General features: G+C 41.9%; 1 protein-coding gene across 4 annotated transcripts in view; it reads left to right on the top strand.

Moving 5' to 3' along the window:
• Nucleotides 1-26,884, top strand: part of CDH23 (cadherin related 23) — a 708,444-nt gene that overhangs the window by 564,243 nt on the left and 117,317 nt on the right. For all 4 annotated transcript variants that reach the window (XM_072131217.1, XM_072131214.1, XM_072131213.1 and 1 more), the window contains exons 29-36: nt 232-377; nt 558-693; nt 1,945-2,333; nt 7,581-7,682; nt 10,655-10,804; nt 11,282-11,410; nt 11,513-11,641; nt 13,519-13,746. In XM_072131217.1, the coding sequence (XP_071987318.1) occupies nt 232-377; nt 558-693; nt 1,945-2,333; nt 7,581-7,682; nt 10,655-10,804; nt 11,282-11,410; nt 11,513-11,641; nt 13,519-13,746 (1,409 nt within the window). The remainder of the gene's footprint in view (nt 1-231; nt 378-557; nt 694-1,944; nt 2,334-7,580; nt 7,683-10,654; nt 10,805-11,281; nt 11,411-11,512; nt 11,642-13,518; nt 13,747-26,884) is intronic.

Below are 26,884 nucleotides of genomic sequence, written 5' to 3'. Positions count from 1 at the left end.
TTGTAACAACTGTATAAATAATAATTTTTGGTAATATATTTTCTTGGGGTTTTAAATTTACTATATGGACTTGAACATGGGATCTCTTAATTAATTGTATACTGTTAGTAAGAAAATTAGACTGCCAACAAGAAAGATCTTGTGGATGATTTGTTAACTCCGCCACTAAACTAATTGTTGTTCTTTATTTTGCTTAGCATCTTAATTACATGCTATATGTTTTCTTATTAGAAAATACAAGGAATTTTCAAATTGATGCTAGTACGGGACTTCTTAAGCGAGGACCACTGCCTCTGGACAGAGAAACCAATTCCTCTCATGTTTTGATGGTGGAGGCATATAATAGTGATCAAGGGCCAATGAGAAGTTCTGTAAGGGTAAGGCAAACATGCAAATATTAATATTTATTAGGTTTGTGTAAGGTCATAAGGAATATAGTATTAGCCAAGTCATTGGATATTGTATATGCACAATATTAGATTATAGTAGAAGTACAGTTTGTCAGTAGTTATAGAAACACAGAAACTGTTTTAATTACTTTGTATATTTTTCTGCAGGTAATTGTCTATGTAGATGATGTAAATGATGAACGGCCTGTCTTCACACAACAGCAATACAGTCGTTTGGGCCTCCGAGAAACTGTGGGGATTGGGACTTCTGTTACTGTTGTGAGGGCTACTGATCGGGACACAGGTACTTAAGAAAGAAATTTACAGAAATATCTAAAACTTATTCAAGGAAATCTCTTTATAGATAAATAGGGGCAGATTTATCAAGCTGTCTCAAAGTCAGAATATTTCTAGTTGCCCATGGCAACCAATCACAGCTCCCTTTAAAAATATTCATGGTAAAATGAAAATTGTGCTGCGATTGGTTGCCATGGGCAACTAGAAATATTCTGACTTTAAGACAGATTGATAAATATGTCCCATAGTGACAATACCTCCTATAATGTCCAAACTATAGTTTGCCTTTATCTGAGAGTGGAGGCATGCACATAACTTTCGAAGAGATTTAAGAGATGGTTTATGTAGCAGTGAGTGATTCCTTATATTTAAATGAAAGTGATAATTCTATAGCCCTTTAAATAAGTCCACATTGGACAAAAAAGAAGATACACAGAAGATAGGGTCGGCACTCACCAGACTGTAACAAGCTTCAAGCTTTATTTCAATGTTTACTTACAAAGTAGAAGAAAACACCTGTGAAAGGTAATGATCAGCAGGAACCCCTATGTGAGGCGACGTCCATTTCACATTGGCTAGCGCTTCATTCCACTCCTGAACCTTGCACAATTTTTGCACAATTTTGTGACTAAATATCTAAGGCTGATGGACAAAGAAGATGGGCATGGTCCTGTGACCCTTGACATCTTGGTCATACTCTAAACTGCTATACATAATTGATTAATTCTCTCCAAATTCCAATTAAAGTTGAGTCTTCAGTTGTTGATACCCTTATTGGCTAACTAAAAAGGTTAATGATAATTGCAAGCTTTTGAGAATACTAAGGTAGTAAGACAAACAAAGAACAGTATATAAACCCAGTGGTATAACTAGAAGAGGCAGGGCCCCATTGCAAACTTCTAAATGGGACTCCACTTAACCTGTAAAAATATACATGCAGTATATACAAACCATATATGCATACAGTACTATATCTTGTAGGTCATGCTTAATGTCAATGTAGCTGCCTTACAAGTTAGCTAAAAGAGGCGTAATTCTCCATATCCCATCCTGGAAAACTTATTTTAATTTTTACAGTACTATATACACAGACATACAACATATTCACATTCAATACCCCAGATGGTGGGGCCCCCTGACACTGTGGTCCCCATAGCAGCTGTTATGGCTGCTACCCATCTAGTTACAACCCTGTATAAACCCCTCCCCTTTATACCCTTTTTTGTACTATTCTAAATGCTTTATTGATTCTCTGCAGGTGATGGTGGAATTGTGGTGTACAAGTTACTTTCAGGTTCTGATGGAAAGTTTGAGATGGATGAAAGCACTGGTTTGCTGACCACTATAGATTACCTTGACTATGAGACTAAGACGAGTTATACCATGAATGTGTCAGCCACCGATCAAGCTCCACCATACAACCGTGCATTCTCCACTATCTACGTCACGTTGATGAATGAACCCGATGAAGTGGTCCAGTTCTCTAACAGCAGATATGAGGCAGTGATAGTAGAGAACATTGCCACAGGCACTGAAGTGGTCCGTGTACAGGCTCGCTCTATTGATAATCTAAACCAGCTCACCTATCGATTTGATAAGAACACAAATGCCCAAGCCTTAGCCCTTTTCAAAATTGATCAGATCACAGTAAGTAGATGTAAATGTTTAATATAATTATTTGTTGCCAAGTTCCTTACAAATAGTTAAACCACCATTGGACACCCATTGGACATCCTCAATCATATTTGCACCAACCTTATTTGTCAGAATGCCCCTATAGTTAAGTGGCTCTGCTTAAAACTAATGATTAATGATCCCCATAGACTCAATCCCAGGAACCTAGGAACAAAACCTATGTCACTACCTGTTGCAAATCAGAGGCGTACAGTGTGTCCCACCACAGACTACAGATGCAAGCCTCCAACCCATGCTGAGAGATTGTGCAGCATGGGCTAGTAAGTTGGTGTCCAACCTAGCAGCAGATTTTGGAATAATAAGGCCTTTTATAATTGCTACAATCCCTCCAAGCCTCATAGAATAAGATACTGGTGGGATAATAGTATTGATAAAGATGCCTACTGTACGCAATAACCCCTTTAACATCCTTGGATGTAAATGCACGTCCAGATCGGGGGGGGGGGGGGTTGCACCAATCAACCAGGACTCCCATGTAATAGTTGGGATGGCAATAGCCTCGATCCAGCTGTTTAACCATTTATGCGCTGTGGTCAAACATGACCAATGCTTCTAGCCATGTCCCAACCAGCTTGTCTCCATGGCAGCCCCAGGGTCCAGACGAGGATCCCAGAGATGTCTTCATCAGTAGAACAACAGACCCTGTGGGAGACGGGATCCGTCATTGTGTGTGCCAGCTTATACATCTGCATACACTGACTCTGAAATCCACTGCCATATATGTACATGTATGACATCAAAGTCCCCTAAATGCCCCATAAATGAGCAAACTCCTACATACAAAAAAAGTGAAAATTACCCCACAAACAGTACATATAATCTATTGCCACGTCCCTTACAACCCATACAATAAAATAAAATCATTACTAAACCCTTACAGTGAACAGCGTAAAATCATGAAAAAATTCGGATTTTTGCACATCAAACCAAACAAAAAAAGCAATAAAAAGTGATCAGCGTCCCATTTATGCCACAATGATTATAATAAAAAGTACAACTAATCACGCAAAAAATAAGACCTAATAGAGCTTAATCAACAATAATCTAAATGTTACGCCTCTTAGAAGATCGTGATGCAAAAACAAGTGATTTTTCTATCCAAATACGTTTTTACTCAGCAAAATTATTTAAACATAAAAAAGCAATATATATGGGATATCACTGTAATCATACTGAACCATAGGACATAAATAAAATATCTTTGCTATACAGTGTGTAAAACAAAAAATAAGTTACCCCTTGTAGACCATAGATAAAAATGCACATGCACTTTGGAGGATAGATCACTTGAATGTGCATTTAACAGTAAGCTATAACAGTAACAACTCTAAACAGTAACAGTCAAAACCTGGCTCTACGCGACAACTGGGATTGTGATAGTCGCAATCTCTGCTGCAGGTAATACGGCCAAATATGACTGTGGCGTTTATAGGGCTCCTCACTTGCCCCCACCCCCTGCAAGCCAGGTCAGGGGGTGATGATAGCCTTCATGGCAGCCCCCGGGTCCAATGAAGGACCCGCGGACTTTCTTCAGCTGCTGAGTGAATGTTCTTGTTTCTGACAGGTTTCTATCACTGTGCATGTCAGCCTATGCATCTGCATGGGTTGACACCATACATCAGGATTGCACTATATTAGTTTGAACAAGTGATCAAATGATTGCTGTTTCAAGTCCCAGAGTGGGACAGTAAAAGAAGTGATACAAATTTGTATGTAAAAAAAATTATAAAAATCCCCATATAATATAAAACTTCCACATATAATAAAAAAGTGAAAATCACCAAACAATCCGCACATGGTACATGGCACATGATATCGCTATGTCTGTAACAACCCATACAATAAAATAAAAACAAAACTTAACCTGTATGGTGATTATAGTAACAAAAATAATTATAAAAACATGAGGAAAATTTGAGTTTTTGCACATCTGACCAAAGAAAAAAGGAATAAAAAGTGATCAAAATGTCACATTTACACCACAATGATTTCAATAAAAGGCACAACTCAATCTGCAAAAGCTCTAATAAAGTTCAAGTGGACTTTGTAGTCCATTGTAGGAACCTGTCACCAGAAATTGGTCTAATAATCTATTAAAAGTTTGTTGTCAAGCAGCTGAAGAGCTTCAGTGTCATGTTTCTTTCATGACCCAGCTTGGTGGCATCATCCATAAATCAACTTTACAGTGAGATGCTAATTGCTTGTATGAAGTCAGGGAGTCAGAGTTTAACACTGAAGTCAACCTCTCCCCGTATCTAACCACCTCCTCCACTGTGATGGCGCTGGATCAGGATGCAAGACCGTTGATTACATGGATGGGCAGGAAGGGAGAGCTTGACTTTAGTGTTAACCCCTTCACGCTCCGCGGCGGATATATCCGCCACGGAGCGCAGTGACTTAGCGCTCAGTGGCGGATATATCCGCCACGGCGCCTATGCCGGCTCGGCTCTGGATCAGAGCCGAACCGGCATCGGGAAACACGGGGTGCCGGCTGTAACTAATAGCCGGCACCCCAGTGTAACACCCGCGATCGGAGTTGTCTCCGATCGCGGGTGCTTAACCCTTTAGATGCCGCGGTCAGCGCGACCGCGGCATCTAACAAGCATCTGGGGTGTCTTTCCCCCACGATCGGCCCCCCCGAACCGTTTTCGGGGGGCGCCGATCGTTGCTATAGTAACTCTGGGGTCCGATCTGGACCCCAGAGTTACTAGCAAGAATTGCCAGTAAGATGGCGTCTGTGACGTCATCTTACTGGCACAGTGCCAGCCTATGCAAGTGCATAGGCTGACACTGATAATACTCTGCAATACATGAGTATTGCAGAATATTATCATGAACAAGCAATCAGAGGATTTCTTGTTCATGTACCATGGTATAAAAGTAAAAAAGTAAAAAAAAAAGTTATTCAATAAAAAAATAAAGCCATAAATCACTAAAAATGCCCCAAACCCCCAAAACATATAAAGAGACATATAACTCAAAAAAAAAGTCTAAATCATAACACAAACCCCACATATATAGTATCACCGCGTCCGTAACAACCCGTAGAATAAAAGTAAATCATTATTGAACCCCCACGATAAACGCCGTAAAAAAAAACTGTTATAAACCCTCCAAAAATTATGATTTTTACCTTTTCAATCCCACAAAAAATGCTATAAAATGCGACCAAAAAACCATATGTACTTAGACATGATACTGGTGCAAAGTACAACATGTCCCGCAAAAAACAAGCCATCAACCAGCTCCGTAGCCAAAAACGTAACAAAGTTATGCCACTTGGAAGACGGCAATACAAAAATTATAGATTTTTCCCCACATTAGGGTTTTGTTTGACAAATTTAGTAAAACGTAAGAAAATATATTCATGTCTGGTATCCCCGTAATCGTATCAACCCATAGAATAAAGCTAACATGATTATTAGTCTATACGGTGAACACCAAAAAAAAAAAAGTCAAAAATCCAGTACAGAATTGATGCTTTTCTACTCCTGCCCTCAAAAAAAGTTCCTAAATTTTCAACAATAGGTGATACCAACCCCAAAATGGTAACAATGGAAAAAGCATCTCATCCCGCAAAAAAAATGCCGTCACATGGCCCCAATAACGAAAAAGCGAAAATTTTATAGCCTTCAAAAGGGGCCAATGAGGAAACTAAAATCCTGGCAGCTGCAGGGCTCTCCTTCCCTTCTGCGTCTCGCTGTGCGCCCATAAAACAAGTCACAGCCACATGTGGGGGGTCTTTGTACTCAGGAGAAATTGCAGAACAAATTGTATGGTGGGTTTTCTCTTTTTATATTTTGGAAATGTGTAAATTTTAGTGCTAAATGAACGTATAAGGGAACAATATGACCATTCTAAATTTCACCTCCATTTTGATTCAATTACTATGAAGATCTCAAGGGGTTAACAATCTTCGTAAAAGCTGTTTCTGATAGATTGAGGGGTGCAGATTTGAAAATGGGTAGATTATATAGGGGGGTTTGATGCTAAATATGTAAAATTTCATTCAAAACTGTATTTATCCCCAAAATAGTCAATTCTGAAAATCCGGAAAAGCGATATTCTATTTGTAAGCCGCGTGACATCAAAATAAATTATCCAGACATTTCAGAAATTTTGAAAATGTAAAGTAGACAAATGGGAAATGTTATTCAGCAACTTATTTAGGTGGTAAATCTATCTGCCTGAAAACGCAATGATTTAGAATTTCGAAAATGGCAAATTTTTCAAAAAATTTATCATATTTTCTTTTTTTTGTAAATAAACGCAAAACTTATCAGCCAACATTTACCACTAAAATGAAGTACAACATGTGGGGAAAAAACAATCTCAGAATCGTTTTGATAAGTAACAGTGTTCAAAAGTTATAACCATATAAAGCGAAGCAAGTCAGAATCCAAAAAATCGGGCTGAGCCTTAAGCTGTAAAATGGCTGCGTCCTTAAGGGGTTAAACGTTCTGCCTTCTTGACTTTATAAAACCAATAAACACCTCACAGCAAAGTTCAATTTCTGGATGATGCCATCACATTAGGCCATGAAAGAAACCTGATCTAGAAGCTGCTTGACAACATACTGGTAGTGGTTTATTAGGCCAATTTCTGATGACAGGTTCCCTTTAAATATTCATGAAAATCTGGAAAAGTGCTGATTGATTTATTCGCCTCCTAACATCCTAATAAGATAAAATAACATTAAAAAATGTTAGTTGGCAACCAATGTGTGAGGTTGAACTAACTGTATGATAAGCATAGCATTTAGAAATCAGAATCACTAAATTTGAATTTTTTTCATAAATAAATAAAAAACATTTCAATCACAATATACCACTAAGGTGAAGTGAAACCTGTCACAAAAAAACAATCTGAAAATTACCTTGGCAAATACAGCGTTCTAAAGTTATAATCTCATAAAGTGACACATGTTGTATTACACCTAAACAAATACCTTCAATGTACTAAATAACAGGCACTGTTATCTTTTAATTTCCTTTGTTCTTATATGTTTATACTGCATATGTAATGTACCATATGTCAACAAAGTATTATGTTTCTTAATGTCATAATATTCAATATGATGCACATACGTGCTGTTCTTTGTATTAAATTTTGAAAACCAAATAAAAATAAAGTCACAAAAAAAATCTAATGTTATCTACTATATACTAATTGGATTATTTACATTTGTCTTAATAACAGGGAATGATAACTGTCAAAGGTTTAGTAGATCGTGAAAAAGGAGACTTTTATGCTTTAACTGTAGTAGCAGATGATGGAGGACCCAAGCTGGAGACAACTGTGGTGAGTTTATTGTATGTTCCCATTTTCTCTCTGACTTCCATCCTTCAACCCCGTCATAGGAGCATAACAACAATAATAATTGAAGTGCAGTTTGTTCAAAGGATGGACACTAATGTAGCTTAAGAGACATTGGGTGACTTATTGACACATTTTATGGTTTCTTTTACTACTTTTTTATCCCATATTTTTCCCAGTTGAGATTTATTTTTCTCCACTGAGACAAATAAGTTTTAAAAAGTAGTAAAGGAAACCTGACCGATATGGTAACCTTTGTGCAGCGCTGCGTAATCTATGTGCGCTATGTAAATATAGGGTCAGACAGTAGGTGTTCTCCTTAAGGAGACAATGCCAATTAAGGCCACCTTAAAGGCGTGTGGAGACTTAAAGCCATAGATGCTCCACTAGGGAATTCTGGGAAGAATGCAAATAAGTTTTCCAAGGTGTTAAATGGAAAACAATACCTCCTTTTGCTACCTTGAAAGGCAGCCCCCTTAACTTCAAGTATGACCTACAAGAAGTCTAAAAACATGATGTGGGATTAAGCCTAACCAGTATATCTATTCCATAAGGAACAGACTCCCAACTGTAGACAGCACTTTTTCGACCTAACTGGGTCTCATCAGTACAGCGTAGGGAGCTGATTTGGCTATGTGAGAGGCTATTGACTAGGGTCAGGCAGTAGGTGTTCTCCTTAAGGAGACAATGCCAATTAAGGCCACCTTAAAGGCGTGTGGAGACGCAGCCAAATCAGTTCCCTATGCTGTACTGAGGAGACCCAATCAAGTTGAAACAGTGCTGTCTACAGTTGGGAGCCTGTTCCTTATGGAATAGATATACTGGTTTGGCTTAATCCCACATCATGTTTTTAGACTTCTTGTAGGTCATACTTGATGTTAAGGGGGCTGCCTTTCAAGGTAGCAAAAGGAGGTATTGTTTTCCATGTAACACCTTGGAAAACATATTTGCATTCTTCTATGTAAATATAGGAATTATTATTATTATTACATACAACCTGCTAATAGGTCAACCCCATAGATTTCCCTTATATGTCTTATATATAAGTAGCTTAATTTAAATGAAATCTACCACCAGGCTCAATGATTGTAAACCAAGGACACTTAATGCTGGTGCATGCCCTCTGGCAGGATCCGTTCTTATTTTAGCTTTTAATGCCCTTGTTTTATATGAGTGTGAGTGTCTATGGGATCCGTTGATGTTAATTGAGCCCAGAGCCAATCAGACTCATTTGCATATTTTTGTAAAAACAAGGGCATAAGAAGTACAGATCCTACCAATGGATGCACACACCAGCATGTAAGTGTGCTTGGTCTACAATCCTTGATCCAGGTGGTAGATTTCCTTTAAGTTACTAAATCGTGCATAATACATTTCTGTTTGTATGGCTTACCTAAGGAAGATTTACACATGTACCATCCTGGAACTGTGGTAGCATGTTGGTCTTTATAGCCACTAGAAAAGGTAGCGGTGACAATAACACTTTGAATGCCAACTTATAGCAAACAATAAAATGATCCCCCTGTGTTCCCTTCCTTACTCCCCCTCGCTTCCTTTAGGACGCTGTTATAATACATTTTGCAGATCCATCTTCCTCTCTACGGGTTTGCCTTTCCTTAGAGTTCATTAAGGAGTTGTTCTCCCACTACATATTACCATGTTAATTATTTGTGACTGCCTTTCCTGCTTTTAACACAGCCCCTTCCAACCAGCACAATTGGTTAATTAGGAGCTGCACCTGGATGTCTATTTCTGGCAAACTAGAAGGATAAATAACATTAGTATGGAACATTAGTAAATAGGTTGGCGACTCTTCAGAGCATATAGTCATGTGAAAAAAGATCCTTTGTGCCTTTAGGGTTATTATTCAACTATAGTTTATCTGAAAATATTAATATATTATCTTCATGTAAAACATATATTCTTTAAAGGGAACCTGACACCAGGGACCCAATTTTCACCAAAGACAGGTTGCAGAAGCCCATTACAGCAGCATTGCAAATATGCCGTCTCTAAGCATTAGTATTATAATATAATTGTGTGTTATAACTTCACTTGCACCCTGACAGAATCCTCTGTGTAGTCCCAGGGGTTTGGCTTTAGTTTGGATGCATTTCAAAAAAACAACATGTTACTTGTCTGAGATGCAGATGGCTTAGCTCTTGGGCCCCACCTTTGTGGTCTTGTGCAGCTCCTCCCTCCTGCTCCTTCACGGAGCTCCCAGCCTGGTGGTACAACACTTTAGTCGGAGAGGGAGGAGCTGCACAGGATCACAAAGGTGGGGACCAAGAGTTTGGGGAGTGAACAGCACAGACAACTCACTTGTTGTTTTTTGAAATGCATCCAAACCAAAGCCCAACCTCTAAGACTACACAGGGTGCAAGGTAAGTTACAACACATAATTACTTTGTAATCCAAATGCTTAGAGAAAGCAGAAAAGCATATGTGCAATGCAGCTGTAATGGGCTTCTGCAACCTGTCTTTAGTGAAAATTAGGTCCCTGCAGATATGTTCCCTTTAAGGGTAAAAGTGTAATTTTATTTTAAGTTTCATTGACACTTTTTGGATCATTGGCCTGGGATGGGAAGCTCGACACATAAAAAAGAATATTCTACAAAAAAAATAAACTGAAGATATTGGAGGGATTTATCTTCCTATGCCTTCTCAATGCCAAGTGGATGTGTAGGGGGCAGGCAATGGCTTTTGGAGGGGACTCCACAGCCTGGTGCATTTGATCCTGATGAATCCTATAAAAGAATTCTACAACAGGCAGAACGTGGCAATGAATTCACCTGGTCACCCAATACACCAAAAGAACAGAAACTCTTAGTATATTGGGAGTATATGGGAGTAGCACAATTGGCACACAATGCACCCAGTTGTGATAAATCCACCCCAGTGACTGTGCGGTGTCATTGTATTTAGGTGTTAATCATGCCGACCAACTGTTTTTACAGGTACAGATAACTGTTTTGGATGAGAATGATAATAGTCCCCAATTTGATCCGACATCTGAGTCGGTAATAAGTGTGGCTGAGGATTGTCCCACTGGAAGAAGAATAGCTCTAGTCTTGGCCAGAGACCCCGATGCCGGAGCTAATGGGGTGGTAAGTATCCACATCTAACTTTAAAAAAGGTTGGTTTGAGATTGAGACTCCAAAACAAAGGTGCACTCATAATGCACCAAACTCATCCCAAATAAAGGAACAATTTGATTGCAATGCAATCTTACCAAAAAGTTATCACCTGCGTGTCTTACAACCATAGGGGGAGATTTATCAGAAGGGTCTGTGGAAAACTGTTTTAGTTGGCCATGGAAACCAATCAGAGCTCAGATTCCATTTATAAACAGCTGTGGAAAAATGAAAGCTGAGCTCTGATTGGTTGCCATGGAACAGTTCTTCTCTCAGACACTGCTGATAAGTATATACTGCAGTTTGATATTGATGTTTCAGTCAACAAATTCTCTTCAAAACTAAAGTCCTACTTTGATCCAATTCTTTGTTTCACATCCCCTGTCTCTTCTGGCTTTACTGTTACTCTTTGAAGGTTTATCAAATGTTTTCTTGCTTACTATTTTCTAGGTGTCTTTTTCTCTAACTGGGGGCAATACGGACAAGCTTTTTGAGATTCGTCTTACGAATGATACCTATGGTGAAATTTTCCTTATGAAATCCCTGGACAGAGAACTACAAGAAGTGCACACATTAAAGGTAAGACCTGATGAATACATTCTATGGTTGACTATACCTTGAGTTATGAATATCTTTTTATTCAGTAGGATTGTATGTGATGTTCAACTTGATATCTTTCAGATTCAGGCATCTGACAATGGTTCACCACCTCGACGAACAGACTTTACATTGACTGTCAACGTCATTGATGTGAACGACAACCCCCCCATTATCAATAGCCCTTTTGGCTATAATGTCAGTGTTTTTGAGGTAGGTGTTTTTTTAGCGTGTGAATGGAAGCACTATGTTTTTCAGAAAGGTAACTTGTTCATTTGTGCAAATTCATGTAACTCACTTGTTAAATATGCATTGATTTTAAGCTTATTAAAGGGGTGTTTAAGTTTAAATGGAAAACTCCTGCGGGCACAGGGCAGGAAAGAAAGATAAAAATAAAAGGAACTGGACCAGTAGCACTTCATGGCATCTGGTCATTTTGCTGCCAGCTGGCCCAGGTTTCTGTTGTCATAGATTTTATGTTATTATTTAACGTCTACAGCAATCAAATGGCAATAGCAGTCCCTACCCCAAACCTGAAAACCCTTTTAAGATATTGGGGACGTGACTGGCGGCAGAGTTGCTAACTATAGCCTGGAATCATCCAGGTCAGAACAGAGTCAGACACAAGTTAAAGTGCAATTCCATGCCTCGAAGGGCCTGGTGGAAAGTTATTTGCCAGGGCAGCTGGCCACTGGATTTATCCATATCTAATGCTTGCAACACATTATGCCGGTGATATGTTAAGTTAATTGGTCAGAAGCTAGTGACGTGTTCCTTTTAAGTTACAGTATACTAATAACTATTTCCCTCAAAACTATATACCATTCTGCTCAGCCTCTCCTGCTCCATCTCTAATGTGATGTTTTGTTGTAATGTGAAAAGTTCCCTTTAAATGCTAGAAAATGGTTAAAGGGAACCTGTCACCAGGAACCAGATTTTTTACTAAAGACAGGTTGCAGAAGCCCATCACACATGCCTTCTCTAATTTGCATTACAATATAATGGTGTGTTATAACTTGCTTTGCACCCTCATAGAATCCTCTGTGTAGGTTGGGTTGGGCTTTGGTTTGGATGCATTTCAAAAAACAAAATGTGAGTTGTATGTGCTGCAAACTCCTCAGCTCTTGGCTCCTGTACAGCTCCTCCCTCCTGCTCCTTCACAGAGCTCCCAGGCTGGTGAGCACAAAGGTGGGGGCCAAGAGCTGAGCTGTCTGCAGCACAGACTAGTCACAAGTTTTTTGAAATGCATCCAAAGCAAAGCCCAACCCTCTGGACTAAACAGAGAATTATGTCAGGATGCAAGGTAAGTTGTAACATGCAATTATATTGTAATGCAAATGCTTAGAGAAAGAAGAAAGACATATTTGCAATTAAGCTGTAATGGGCTTCTGCAACCTGTTTAGTGAAAATGCAGTCCCTGGTGACAGGTTCCCTTTAAATATTTGCAACTTGTAATGTAAATGCATCAGGTGAAGTCTTCTTGGCATATATACATTTAGAATACAATGGGGGATGTTTACTATGCCTTTTGCTAAAGTATTGTAGTAGATAAGGCATGTATAAAGCACTATTTCCGTCATTTATGTCAGTTTTTCTGAAAGAGGGCGTATTTTGATGGAGAGTAAGGGGTGGTTAGGGGGTGTTTGACACCCCAGCATGCCAAATTTGGTTGAGTCTCTTCCTGGAAAAACAGGGGGGACAAGATTCAAACTCTCAGACGAGTCTTATCTGTCAGAACTTCATACCGGCGGCTGAGCTGGATTTACTAAGATGGCCATAGGCCACCCAACATGCACCAGGCATCAAAGGGGTGCAGTATGGCAGTATTAGTAAATTCTCCCTATTGTGTTGTGCTGTTTTTGTGTTTAAGAACTGTACTAAACTGAATTGCATCATGTACGTTTACTGTAGTCTCCTTGTATAATGGCCTTCTCATCTCTTTCTTGGGTTAGTGATGGAGGAATCAATTTTCAAACATCCAGTTGATGCCAACTATACAACACCAGACAGATTATTAGCCCATGTGTGGTTGGCGGTGATGTAGCTGCATTGGTAACAAAAATAAAATCTGTTTTACCCCTTGTTTTTAGAATGTTGGAGGGGGGACATCCGTAATTAAAGTGACAGCAAGTGACAAGGACAAAGGACTGAACAGTGTCCTCTCTTATTACATTACACAAGGCAATGAAGACTTAATTTTCCGCATGGATAGGCTTACAGGTGAAATTGCCACTCGTCCATCTCCTCCTGACCGTGAAAAACAGAGCTTCTATCGCCTCACGGTTGTTGTGGAGGATGAAGGAACCCCGGCCTTATCAGTGAGTACTTTTCTGAATTGTAATTTTTTGCTATTTTGCTAAGAGTCATTAACAAGAATTTGCAGATTTGTTTTCAATGTTTAAAATAGATATTATTTGATAGTCATATTGATTTATGTTCATTTCTACATTGTGGATCATCTTTTCTGAGAATTCAACTCTACCATGTGTCTTTGCTCTGTTAGTCCTCCTCCAAATGTAAAATTCAATTTACAACTGGATGTTAGCTTTTCTAATATTGAGACTACCGACACATCCCAATGGTTAAACCAAGCTCTATTCTAATCCGAGGAATCTAAACTCCTTATGGAGATTTGCCTTTGCAACCCACCCTTTTGTAGTAGGAATAAACGAAGAATATCACAACATTGGGACAAATAAAAATAGTTTTCACCTGAATTCTGTTCTAATTTGTTCCAAAAACTGTCTAAAACACCTTGCCCACTGCTCGCCCCTGCTTAAATTTATAGAAACACGTCTAAAGTCATGGAGTTTTCTTTCCCTATCGTGGTTTGGCAGGATGAACACGCTCAAAATGGACTCATTACTGAAGATCTTATATATTTTCCGAACTGTCCCATTAGAGCTCCTACCATCTTTTACTTTGCTTATGCATTCTCTAATTGGACTCAAGCTACCCCCTAGGTCCTGGTCCACAGTCACGAGCCTCTTTTATATATTCCTGGATCTTGGTATAACTGCCCATGAAGTTGTGAGTAGCACCATCCTCTTTTTCCCTTCACCCTAATATTATCCCCTTTGTCTTATTTAGTTTTTCTTTTTCATTTATTTTGCCATTTAATGTTGGAGAGAGCTGATTTTTTGAGCTTATTTTGTCTTACTCATGTTTCTTTATGGGGCTGCATGCTGGCCCTCTTGCTCTTCACCTTCCCCTCTTGTTATAATATGTTCCTCTTCAATAAAACATTATTGAATCATTGCCCCAAGTTTATTAAGGGCTTTAGACAGTTTTTAGACACTTCACCGATTAGTAAAACAAAGGGGCGTGGCCTCAAAAGGGGGTGTGTCTTCACAGGCAAAAGTCAGTGCAACAAAAATTATGCAACATTTATGGCACATTTCTGGCATAAACTAGAACAATTAACAGGTGGTAAAATATATTAGACAGTCATGCACTAAGGTAGAAGACTCTTATATGCACACTCTTACTTTACAAAAAAAATTCCCCTATTGTATTTTGAGAAACTGCTTATTTTTGTTAACCTGAGGTGTTTTTACTGATGTCTTTTGTCTGTGCTCCTTCTGAGTAATGTGCATTGTGAGAGCTGGCAGAACATGTGTAGGAAGGGAAGTGACAACTCAGTTTACTTGTTATGTAGAGAAGTGTTTGTCACTTTTCAAGTCATTCACCAATTGTCCTCAAAACTATATAAAACACCTTAACCAATGTAATATGGCACCTCATGAATTTTAATGTGTAGGAGAATATTAAGTTCTATTGGAGTAGTTATAAGAAGGGTTCTTTGTGCTGAAGAAAAGAAATGGTTCTCAATCATTAAATCTAAAAGTTAAATTTGATGCGCATGTTGCTTCCTGTTAAGGTTTAAAGAGTTTTTTTCTTTTGGATAAAACGGGAAAAATCTTAAACTCATAGCTCACATTGGGCTGAACATCATATGAATTGCTGCCTCTTTCAAATTGCTTGATTTTTTACTCCACTAGGGGATTCTGAGAAATATGCAAATAAGTTTTCCAGGATGGGATAAGGAAAACCACACCTTTTTTGCTACCTTGTAGGGCCTCCCCCTTAACATCAAGTATGACTTTCAGGGAGCCTAATGACCAGTATATCTAAAAGGCTTTTGGCTGGGATTGGAAAGTAAGAGCTCTCCTTACAGAGAGGGAAATATGCAAATACGTTTTCCTTAATGGGATAAGAAAATCATTGAGGCACATTTACTTACCTGGTCCCTGCGCGATCCCCGATCCGGAATGTCCGACAAGGATGAAGTCTACCGGGATTCACTACCAGGGTGCGCCCGATATCCTGCATCTGTCGATTCCCTGATCAGGTCCGCCGGAGTTCACCTTCTTCTTCCCAGGGCATGTAAGTGCTTGGCTTGCGACACAATTTTAAATGTTAAAGCATATGTTCGCTTGGAGAGGTGAGCACTCCTCACACCATCTCGTGCAGCCGGGCCACACATGGCAAAACATGGAGCATGCATGGTGACGGTACAGGGACACAAGTCTGTGCTCATCCTACCATGCCATGCACAATGCATTACTTCACAATCCTTACTTTGTATCAAAATTTGTGGCATACAAATCCTTGTGCCTAAAGTTGAATTTCTAGATGATATCACCAGGCTGGTCCATAAAAGGAACATGATTTGTAAGGTTTTTTTCTAAATTATGGATTTAGTTTTACCTAACTAAATAATGTGAAAATAGGAGAAAGACTGGAATGTGTTTTCTTCTGTCCTATATTTTGGTAAATTTCCACTCGCTTCTAGAACAGCATATATAGAAAACAGATGCAGCTACCACTTGCATCTTATGTCTTTTCGGCACTTAAATAATTGAAGTCTTGAGTAGAGATGAGCGAACATACTCGTCCGAGCTTGATGTTCGAGCATTAGCGTACTCGAAACTGCTCGTTGCTCGGACGAATACTTCGCCCGCTCGAGAAAATGGCAGCTCCCGCCGTTTTGCTTTTTGGCGTCCAGAAACAGAGCCAATCACAAGCCAGGAGACTCTGCACTCCACCCAGCATGACGTGGTACCCTTACACGTCGATAGCAGTGGTTGGCTGGCCAGATCAGGTGACCCTGGAATAGACTAGCCCCTGCCTGCGCTGCTCGGATCATTCTGTGTCTGGATGCCGCTAGGGAGAGAGCTGCTGCTGGTCAGGGAAAGCGTTAGGCTGTTCTATTAGAATAGTGTTAGGCAGGAGTGGTTCTACAAGAACCCAACAGCCCTTCTTAGGGCTACAATAACGTTATACTTTTTTTTTTTTTATTTGCAGCTAGTACCATATTGTGAGGAATTTGCAGGGGGACTTGCTACCGTTGTGTTTAGCTCTTAGTGACACACATATCCACCTCAAACACCAAAGTGGGAAAATTTATTAGGGGTTTGATTTCAATTAGGCACAGTCTGCCAGTTTCTTTTTATTTTACGTTTATTTTTTTAATAACTCAGCGTCATCTCATCTGGCATAGCAGTGTGCTTTCATACTTGGCTAGAAAATAGCCATAGGAGAATCCAAACGGCTTACTTACGCCTACAATAGCGTTATATATATTTTATTTCTGGTTGATCTGCTGGTGGCTGTCCTTGCTGCAGTGCATCTACTACCAAATTGTGAGGAATTTGTAGTGAGACTTGCGACCTTTGTGTTTAGCGCTTAGTGACGCACATATCCATCGCAAAGACCGAAGTGGGAAAATGTATTAGGGGTTGGATTTCAATTAGGCACAGTCTGCCATTTCCTTTTTATTTTACGTTTATTTTTTCATAACTCAGCGTCATCTCATCTGGCATAGTAGTGTGCTTTCATACTTGGCTAGAAAATAGCCATAGCAATAGGATAGCATCGTTTGGTTTTAAAAACTAAAAAACACAAAAAAAAAAAAAACACAAAAAAACACAAAAAAAGGAGAAAAAAATTAAAGTTATAACTTTCATTTTCAAAATGTTTAACCCGAGGGCTAGGGGTAGAGGACGAGGGCGGGGACGTGGGCGTCCAACTACTGCAGGGGTCAGAGGCCGTGGTCCTGGGCGGGGTGAGACACCACCTGCTGATGAGGGAGCAGGGGAACGCCGCAGAGCTACACTCCCTAGGTTCATGTCTGAAGTTACTGGGACTCGTGGTAGAGCACTGTTGAGGCCAGAACAGTGCGAACAGGTGATGTCGTGGATTGCCGACAATGCTTCGAGCAATTTGTCCACCAGTCAGTCTTCCACGCAGTCCACCCATGTCACCGAAATCGGCACTCCTCCAGCTCCTGCACCTCAGCCTCCTCCCCCCCAGTCTGCCCCCTCCCAGGAAAATTTGGCATTTGAACCGGCATACTCTGAGGAACTGTTTTCTGGACCCTGCCACAGTCACAAACCACTTGTCCGGTTGCTGCTGAGCAATTTTCCGATGCCCAGGTTTTCCACCAGTCGCAGTCTGTGGGTGATGATGACTTTCTTGACGTAGTGGAAGAAGTGTGTAAAGAGGTGCCCGACGATGAGGAGACACGGTTGTCAGACAGTGGTGAAGTTGTTGTCAGGGCAGGAAGTCCGAGGAGGGAGCAGACTGAGGGATCGGAGGATGATGAGGTGACAGACCCAAGCTGGGTTGAGAGGCCGGGTGAACACAGTGCTTCTGAGACGGAGGAGAGTCCTCGACCAGAACAGGTTGGAAGAGGCAGTGGTGGGGCCAGACGGAGAGGCAGGGCCAGAGCTGGTGCATCAGCGCCAAATGTTGCCCGTAGTCAAGCTCCCGTGGCGAGGGCTAGATTTTCAGAAGTCTGGAGGTTCTTTAAAGAAACACCGGATGACCGACGGACTGTGGTGTGCAACCTTTGCCAAACCAGGATCCGCAGGGGTTCCACCACTACTAGCTTAACTACCACCAGTATGCGCAGGCATATGAATGCTAAACACCCCACTCAGTGGCACCAAGCCCGTTCACCTCCGGCCGTGCACACCACTGCTCCTTCCCCTGTGTCAGCTGATAGTCAGCCCCCTGCCCAGGACCCTGGCACAAAAACCCCATCGTCGCCTCCACGATCCTCCACAGCATCCACCAGCGTTCAGCTCTCAATACCCCAGACGCTGGAGCGGAAACGGAAATATAGTGCAACCCACCCGCACGCCCAAGCCCTTAATGTCCACATCTCCAGATTGCTTAGCCTGGAGATGCTGCCCTATAGGCTAGTAGAGACCGAGGCCTTTCGCAACCTCATGGCGGCGGCCGCCCCTCGGTATTCGGTCCCCAGCCGCCACTACTTTTCCCGATGTGCCGTATCAGCCCTGCACCAGCACGTGTCAGACAACATCATCCGTGCCCTGACCAACGCCGTTTCTGACAAGGTCCACCTGACCACGAACACGTGGACGAGTGCTGCCGGGCAGGGCCACTATGTATCGCTGACGGCACATTGGGTTAACTTGGTGGAGGCTGGGACCGAGTCTGACCCTGCGGCTGGTCATATACTGCCGACGCCGAGGATTGCGGGGCCTACCTCGGTCCAGGTCTTTCAGGCATACTATGCCTCCTCCTCCTCCCACCCCTCCTCCACCTCCTCCTCCGAACTACCATCCGTGGGCATGGCGCCATCAGTCGCTAGCTCTAGGCACAGCAGCAGTGCCGTCGCTAAGCGACAGCAGGCGGTGCTCAAACTGCTGAGCCTAGGCGATAAAAGGCACACCGCCCAAGAACTATTACAGGGCATCACGGCGCAGACTGATCTGTGGCTGGCACCGCTGAACCTGAAGCCAGGCATGGTTGTGTGTGACAACGGCCGTAACCTGGTGGCGGCTCTGCAACTCGGCAGACTGACACATGTGCCATGCCTGGCCCATGTGTTAAATCTCATAGTTCAGCGTTTCCTCAAGACATACCCCAATCTGTCTGATTTGCTCACGAAGGTGCGCCGCATCTGTGCGCATTTCAGGAAGTCCAGCACAGATGCTGCCACTCTCAGGGCAGCGCAGCGCCGCCTCCAACTGCCCGCTCACCGACTGTTGTGCGACGTGCCCACGAGGTGGAATTCAACATTAACCATGTTATCCAGAGTTTACCAGCAGCGCAGAGCGATTGTAGACTGCCAGATGTCAACTTCCACCAGAACTGGTAGTCAGGTCAGTCAGCTTCCTCAAGTCTACAATGAGGAGTGGACGTGGATGTCTGATATCTGTCAGGTGCTGAGTAACTTTGAGGAGTCAACACAGATGGTCAGTGGCGATGCCGCCATCATTAGCCTCACCATCCCGCTGCTTGGCCTGTTGAAAAACTCTCTGATCAGCATGAAGTCGGAAGCTTTGCGCTCGTCACAAGAGACGGGGGAAGAAGATTCCCTTGTTGATAGCCAAAGCACCCTTAGGTCTGTTTCTCAGCGCATATCGGAGGAGGTGGAGGAGGATGAGGAGGAAGAGGAGGAGAATGTTGGCGAGACACAAGAGGGGACCATTGTTGAGTCCTTCACTGTTCAGCGTGTATGGGCAGAAGAAGAGGAGTTGGAGGAGGAGGAAATGGACAGTCAGGCCAGTGAGGGGAGTGAATTCTTACGCGTTGGTACTCTGGCGCATATGGCAGATTTCATGCTAGGCTGCCTATCCCGTGACCCTCGCGTTCAAAGAATTTATTCCAGCACCGATTACTGGGTATTCACTCTCCTGGACCCACGGTACAAGCAAAATCTTTCCACTCTCATCCCTGGAGAGGAAAGGCGTGTGAGAATGCATGAATACCAGCAGGCCCTGGTGCACAAGCTGAAACACTATTTCCCTTCTGACAGCGCTAGCGGCAGAGTGCGTAGTTCTGCGGGACATGTAGCGAGGGAGAGTAGGCGAGCAGGCAGCTTGTCCAGCACTGGCAGGGGTACGCTTTACAAGGCTTTTGCCAGCTTTATGTCACCCCAGCAAGACACTGTCACCTGTCCCCAGTCTCGGCAGACTAGGGCTGATCTTTACAGAAAGATGGTGAGGGAGTACGTAGCTGACCATACCATCGTCCTAAATGATCACACAGCTCCCTACAACTACTGGGTTTCAAAGCTGGACATGTGGCACGAACTGGCGCTGTACGCCTTGGAGGTTCTTGCCTGCCCTGCCGCTAGCGTGTTGTCCGAGCGGGTTTTCAGTGCAGCTGGTGGCATCATCACCGATAAGCGTACACGCCTGTCGACTGACAGCGCTGACAGGCTGACGCTTATTAAGATGAATAAAGCCTGGATTTCTCATAATTTCCAATCTCCACCAGGTGAAGGAAGCTCAACCTGAATAATTTATGCACTCCTCCTCCTCCTCATTTTCCTCCTTCTCCTCCTCTTTGTACACTAAAGCAGAGGAAACTGGCTATTTTTTGACAGGGCCCACTGGCTCTAGCTATAGTACTTTATGCATTTAATTTTTCTGGAGGGCCACCTACCCGGTCCTCTGTTTTAAACAATTTTTGGGAGTGCCACATACAGGCACTCAATCTATTAAATTTTTCTGGAGGGCCACCTACCTGCTCCTCTGGTTTGAAAACTTTTTTGGACTGCCACATACAGGCACTCAATCTATTTCATTTTTCTGGAGGGCCACCTACCTGCTCCTCTGGTTTGAAAGCTTTTTTGGACTGCCACATACAGGCACTCAATCTATTTCATTTTTCTGGAGGGTCACCTACCTGCTCCTCTGGTTTGAAAACTTTTTTGGACTGCCACATACAGGCACTCAATCTATTCAATTTTTCTGGAGGGCCACCTACCTGCTCCTCTGGTTTGAAAACTTTTTTGGACTGCCACATACAGGTACTCAATCTATTTCATTTTTCTGGAGGGCCACCTACCTGCTCCTCTGGTTTGAAAACTTTTTTGGACTGCCACATACAGGCACTCAATCTATTCATTTTTTCTGGAGGGCCACCTACCTGCTCCTCTGGTTTGAAAACTTTTTTGGACTGCCACATACAGGCACTCAATCTATTTCATTTTTCTGGAGGGCCACCTACCTGCTCCTCTGGTTTGAAAACTTTTTTGGACTGCCACATACAGGCACTCAATCTATTTCATTTTTCTGGAGGGCCACCTATCTGCTCCTCTGGTTTGAAAACTTTTTTGGACTGCCACATACAGGCACTCAATCTATTTCATTTTTCTGGAGGGCCACCTACCTGCTCCTCTGGTTTGAAAACTTTTTTGGACTGCCACATACAGGCACTCAATCTATTTCATTTTTCTGGAGGGCCACCTACCTGCTCCTCTGGTTTGAAAACTTTTTCGGACTGCCACATACAGGCACTCAATCTATTTCATTTTTCTGGAGGGCCACCTACCTGCTCCTCTGGTTTGAAAACTTTTTTGGACTGCCACATACAGGCACTATCCAAATTAATTTGTCTCCATAGCAGCCTCCACACGTTGTCTCCATTGCTACCTCCAAAAGTCGTCCATATAGCTGCCTCCATACATCGTCCCCTTATCAAACGAGGTGTGTCAGGCAGAAATTTGGGTTGTTTTCATGGATTCCACATCAAAGTTGTTAACTTTGTCGCCACCCTGCTGTGTTATCCACAAAATATACTGGCAAACTTTTACCATTTACGGATATTATTTCAGCGCTTCTTGCGCATCTGTTTAAATTCCCCTCACCCGCCATATCCCAAACTTATAAGAACGCTACTACACTTAACTTGGTGCAGGCTGGGACTGAGTCTGACCCTGGGGCTGGTCATATACTGCCGACGCAGTGGATTGCGGGGCCTACCTCGGTCCAGGTCTCAAAGGCCTACTATACCTCCTCCTCCTCCCACCCCTCCTCCACCTCCTCCTCCTCCGAATTTCCATCCGTGGGCATGGCGCCATCAGTCGGTAGCTCTAGGCACAGCAGCAGTGCCGTCGCTAAGCGACAGCAGGCGGTGCTCAAACTGCTGAGCCTAGGCGATAAAAGGCACACCGCCCAAGAGCTATTACAGGGCATTCCACATCAAACTTGTTAACTTTGTCGCCACCCTGCTGTGTAATCCACAAAATATACTGGCAAACTTTTATCATTTACCAATATTATTTCAGCGCTTCTTGCGCATCTGTTTACATTCCCCTCACCCGCCATATCCTAAACTTATAAGAACGCTACTACACTTGATCTTATACAAAAGGTTCTTAGAAGTGCTGTTTGGGGAGTAGCCTAGAGACAGGGGCTTGGATTGGCGAAAGCTCGCCTGGCAGCGGAGCGCCAGCTCCATGCCAAGATCCAACTAACATAGTTTTAACTGCAGCACCTTTAATCTACTACTAGTTCACTGCCTCCATACATGGTCCCCTTATCAAACGAGCTGTGTCAGGCAGAATTTTGGATTGTTTTCATGGCTTCCATGTTAACTTTGTCGCCACCCTGCTGTGTAATCCACAAAATATACTGGCAAACTTTTATCATATACCGATATTATTTGAGCGCTTCTTGCTCACCTCCTTTGGTTCCTCTCTGCCACCCATTGGTTTGAAGCCTGAGTCCATTTAGGGTATGTCGCCATGCCACTCTCTAGCCTGCCTCTGCTGCCTCTGCATGCCGTCCCCTATAGTGTCAGGGTCAATTATTGGATGTTTTAGATGCTATCTAGCTTCATTCTGTCACTCTGTCATGGCCATGCTGTTGCCCATAATTTTGGCATAATGGTGCGTTTAAGCAGCCTCAGAGGCATCCATGCATGCTGCCCCTGCTGTTTCCTGTCCATTTCCGTGGTGTTTCCATCCTTTTCTGAGGTTCCCAGGTGTTTGGCCAAGCTTCCCTGTGCAGAGCCTTGGTCCCCTTGAAAAATGCTCGAGTCTCCCATTGACTTCAATGGGGCTCGTTATTCGAGACGAGCACTCGAACATCGGGAAAAGTTCGTCTCGAATAACGAGTACCCGAGCATTTTAGTGCTCGCTCATCTCTAGTCTTGAGTTAATTCCAGTATATTGTTCACTCTGCTTAGTAACATGTTTACAAGGCTCCAGAACCACCATTGTTGTGGGCTCCACCTTGCAGATGTTTATGAGGTTTTGCATTAGATAAATGGGTGTTTCCTCCTTTGGATTAAATAGAAAGCTCTACTACTACCAATGACCTTACCCTGGTTATAAAAGCTCCTGTTCTCTGCCACATTATTTTCAATATGATTCATTCTGGTGGTTCCTTTATATTGCATTATCAGAAACATTATTTTTTTCTGCTGTGAAAACCACACAGGATAAGGGCCAAGTCACACAAAATCATTTCTACCAGGTGTTTCCTGGACAAACTTCTTGCAAAGTGTAAGAGTTATAATGACACGTTGTCCATTGGTATGTAATGATCTTATGTTGAACACATTTGGCATGATTTATTGGACAGTATGGGCAGCTAGGCCATTGCGGGGATTGGCAGAGAAATTATTGAAACACTTATGATCATAATTTATATTTATTAAAAAACAGTAATGTATACCCAAATCCAGTAGGTTGGGGTTTTTGATTATCTGCTTAAACTTTGCAATAGGTTTTTGATTTTAGCTCAAGAAAACAAAGATTCCTTTGCACTTAAAGGAAATCTACCACCAGGATCAGGGATTGTAACCCAAGCACACTGGTTCTGGTGTGTGCCACCTCTGGCCGGATCTGCTTTTTTTTTTTAGCTCATTATGCCCTTCCTTTTAAGAAAAAAAGCTTAAAAATTTATTTAAATGAGCTTGAGGTGCTCCAGGCTCAGTTTATATCTACGGAGCCTGGAGCCACTCAGGCTTATTTGTATAATTTTAAAAGCTTTTTTTTTTTTTTTAAAAACAAGGTCATAATGAGCGTAAAGAAAACTGGATCCTGCTAGAGGGGGTATACACCAGTATGTCAGTGTGCTTGGGTTACAATACCTGATTCTGATGGTAGATTTCCTTTAATAGAAGAACAGGTTGTAAATTTTGTAGTACAGGCAGTCCACTAGTTACCTGACTTACCTACAACCCCTAGTTAAAAACGGACCCCTCTGACCACTGGTGAAGTTCTGCTTGGAAAGGGACTACTAACATTTCCATCTATGTTGCAATGAGTCCCTGCTTCTTCATTAATCAGCGGCGCAGACATTGTAATGATTACAGTATTAGCACACCGGTCTTAAGATGTAAGAAGTCCCGTCCCCAGCAGTGTTACAGTCCATCTCATAGGACTCTAAATGGTATTTGGTTCACGGACCACAAGTAATTCCTTATACACAGATTTAAGGCTTTTCAATTCAGCGTCTATATCTTTATCAGAAGGTAGCAGCTCCCAGTTCATGTTTCCTTTTATTATGGACTGGGCTGTACAATACTTATGATTACAAATGAGCACTCCTTTGCTTAAAGCCAATCCCTTTCCTGTTGTCATAAATAAGAGAAGAGAAGGTCTTGAGGTGTCCTCTGGCTGCTGGTGATATGACTACTTTACACATCTGTAGCCGTTCCAAGGACTGACATAGGCTGTCGACTGGATTTAATGGATGTTTTCTTGTTAACATTCAGGATATCCTCTGTATTATTTCTACCTAATTTTTATTTCCTAACCCTGTTAGGCAATATCTTTTCCAGTGTGAAGCAATCTCGCCCTCTTCTTTTTATTGCTTCCGAATCCAACCTCTCACCTTGTCCCAATCTACAGAATACTGCTGCACACATCTTCCTGAAATCATTTTCCTTCCCTTCCTTTCAAAGTCTTTTGTCATTGTGTGAATGTACTGTACTTTATCATTTCATTTTATCTATGTATAACTTTTGTTATAGTAAATTAAATACTTGTACTGTAACGACGGTGCGACAGGCACAAAAGGTGTTTTTGCTGTAGCAAAGTTGGTTTTATAATACATTGAGTGATTTTATATTATTATAAACTCCTATAGTATAAGAAATTCGAACATGATGGAAAACAAGAACCACGTACAATGTAGACTTCAAAATAAGATAGAGGCAGGGGTGCACCTAGCCTTTCTGCTGCCTGAGGCGAACTATAGAAAGACGCCCCCCCCCTCCATATATATAATATATCAAGGAGTGTCAGGACCAGACCCAATCATATTGGTTTAATGTGAAAATAAAGCAATGCTATATACATAGAGCATCCCACCGTGTACTGTAGACACAGCAAGCTACCACAAAGCACAAATACATACAACAATCCGCCATATAATATAAAATCAATACAGCGTGCCACCACATACCATATATTACATACAGCATGCCGCCATATACCATACAATACATACAGCATGCCGCCATATACCATACAATACATACAGCGTGCCGCCATATACCATATAATACATACAGCGTGCCGCCATATACCATACAATACATACAGCGTGCCCCCATATACCATACAATACATACAGCGTGCCGCCATATACCATATAATACATACAGCGTACCGCCATATACCATTTAATACATACAGTGTGCCTCCATATACCATATAATACATACAGCGTGCCGCCATATACCATATAATACATACAGTGTGCCGCCATATACCATATAATACATACAGTGTGCCTCCATATACCATATAATACATACAGTGTGCCTCCATATACCATATAATACATACAGCATGCCGCCATATACCATATAATACATAAAGTGTGCCGCCATATACCATATAATACATACAGCGTGCCGCCATATACCATATAATACATACAGTGTGCCGCCATATACCATATAATACATACAGCGTGCCGCCATATACCATATAATACATACAGTGTGCCACCATATAATACATACAGCGTGCCACCATATACCATATAATACATACAGCGTGCCTCCATATACCATATAATACATACAACGTGCCGCCATATACCATATAATACATACAGTGTGCCGCCATATACCATATAATACATACAGCGTGCCGCCATATACCATATAATACATACAGTGTGCCACCATATAATACATACAGCGTGCCACCATATACCATATAATACATACAGCGTGCCTCCATATACCATATAATACATACAGCGTGCCGCCATATACCATATAATACATACAGCGTGCCGCCATATACCATATAATACATACAGCGTGCCGCCATATACCATATAATACATACAGCGTGCCGCCATATACCATATAATGCATACAGTGTGCCGCCATATACCATATAATACATACAGTGTGCCTCCATATACCATATAATACATACAGCGTGCCGCCATATACCATATAATACATACAGCGTGCCGCCATATACCATATAATACATACAGCGTGCCGCCATATACCATATAATACATACAGCGTGCCGCCATATACCATATAATACATACAGTGTGCCGCCATATACCATATAATACATACAGTGTGCCGCCATATACCATATAATACATACAGTGTGCCGTCATATACCATATAATACATACAGCGTGCCGCCATATACCATATAATACATACAGCGTGCCACCATATACCATATAATACATACAGCGT

Source organism: Engystomops pustulosus, chromosome 11, assembly GCF_040894005.1.
Source record: "Engystomops pustulosus chromosome 11, aEngPut4.maternal, whole genome shotgun sequence".
Classification (NCBI taxonomy): domain Eukaryota; kingdom Metazoa; phylum Chordata; class Amphibia; order Anura; family Leptodactylidae; genus Engystomops; species Engystomops pustulosus.
The sequence above is the reverse complement of the archived record's forward strand: the minus strand, read 5'-3'. Positions and strand labels throughout refer to the sequence as shown.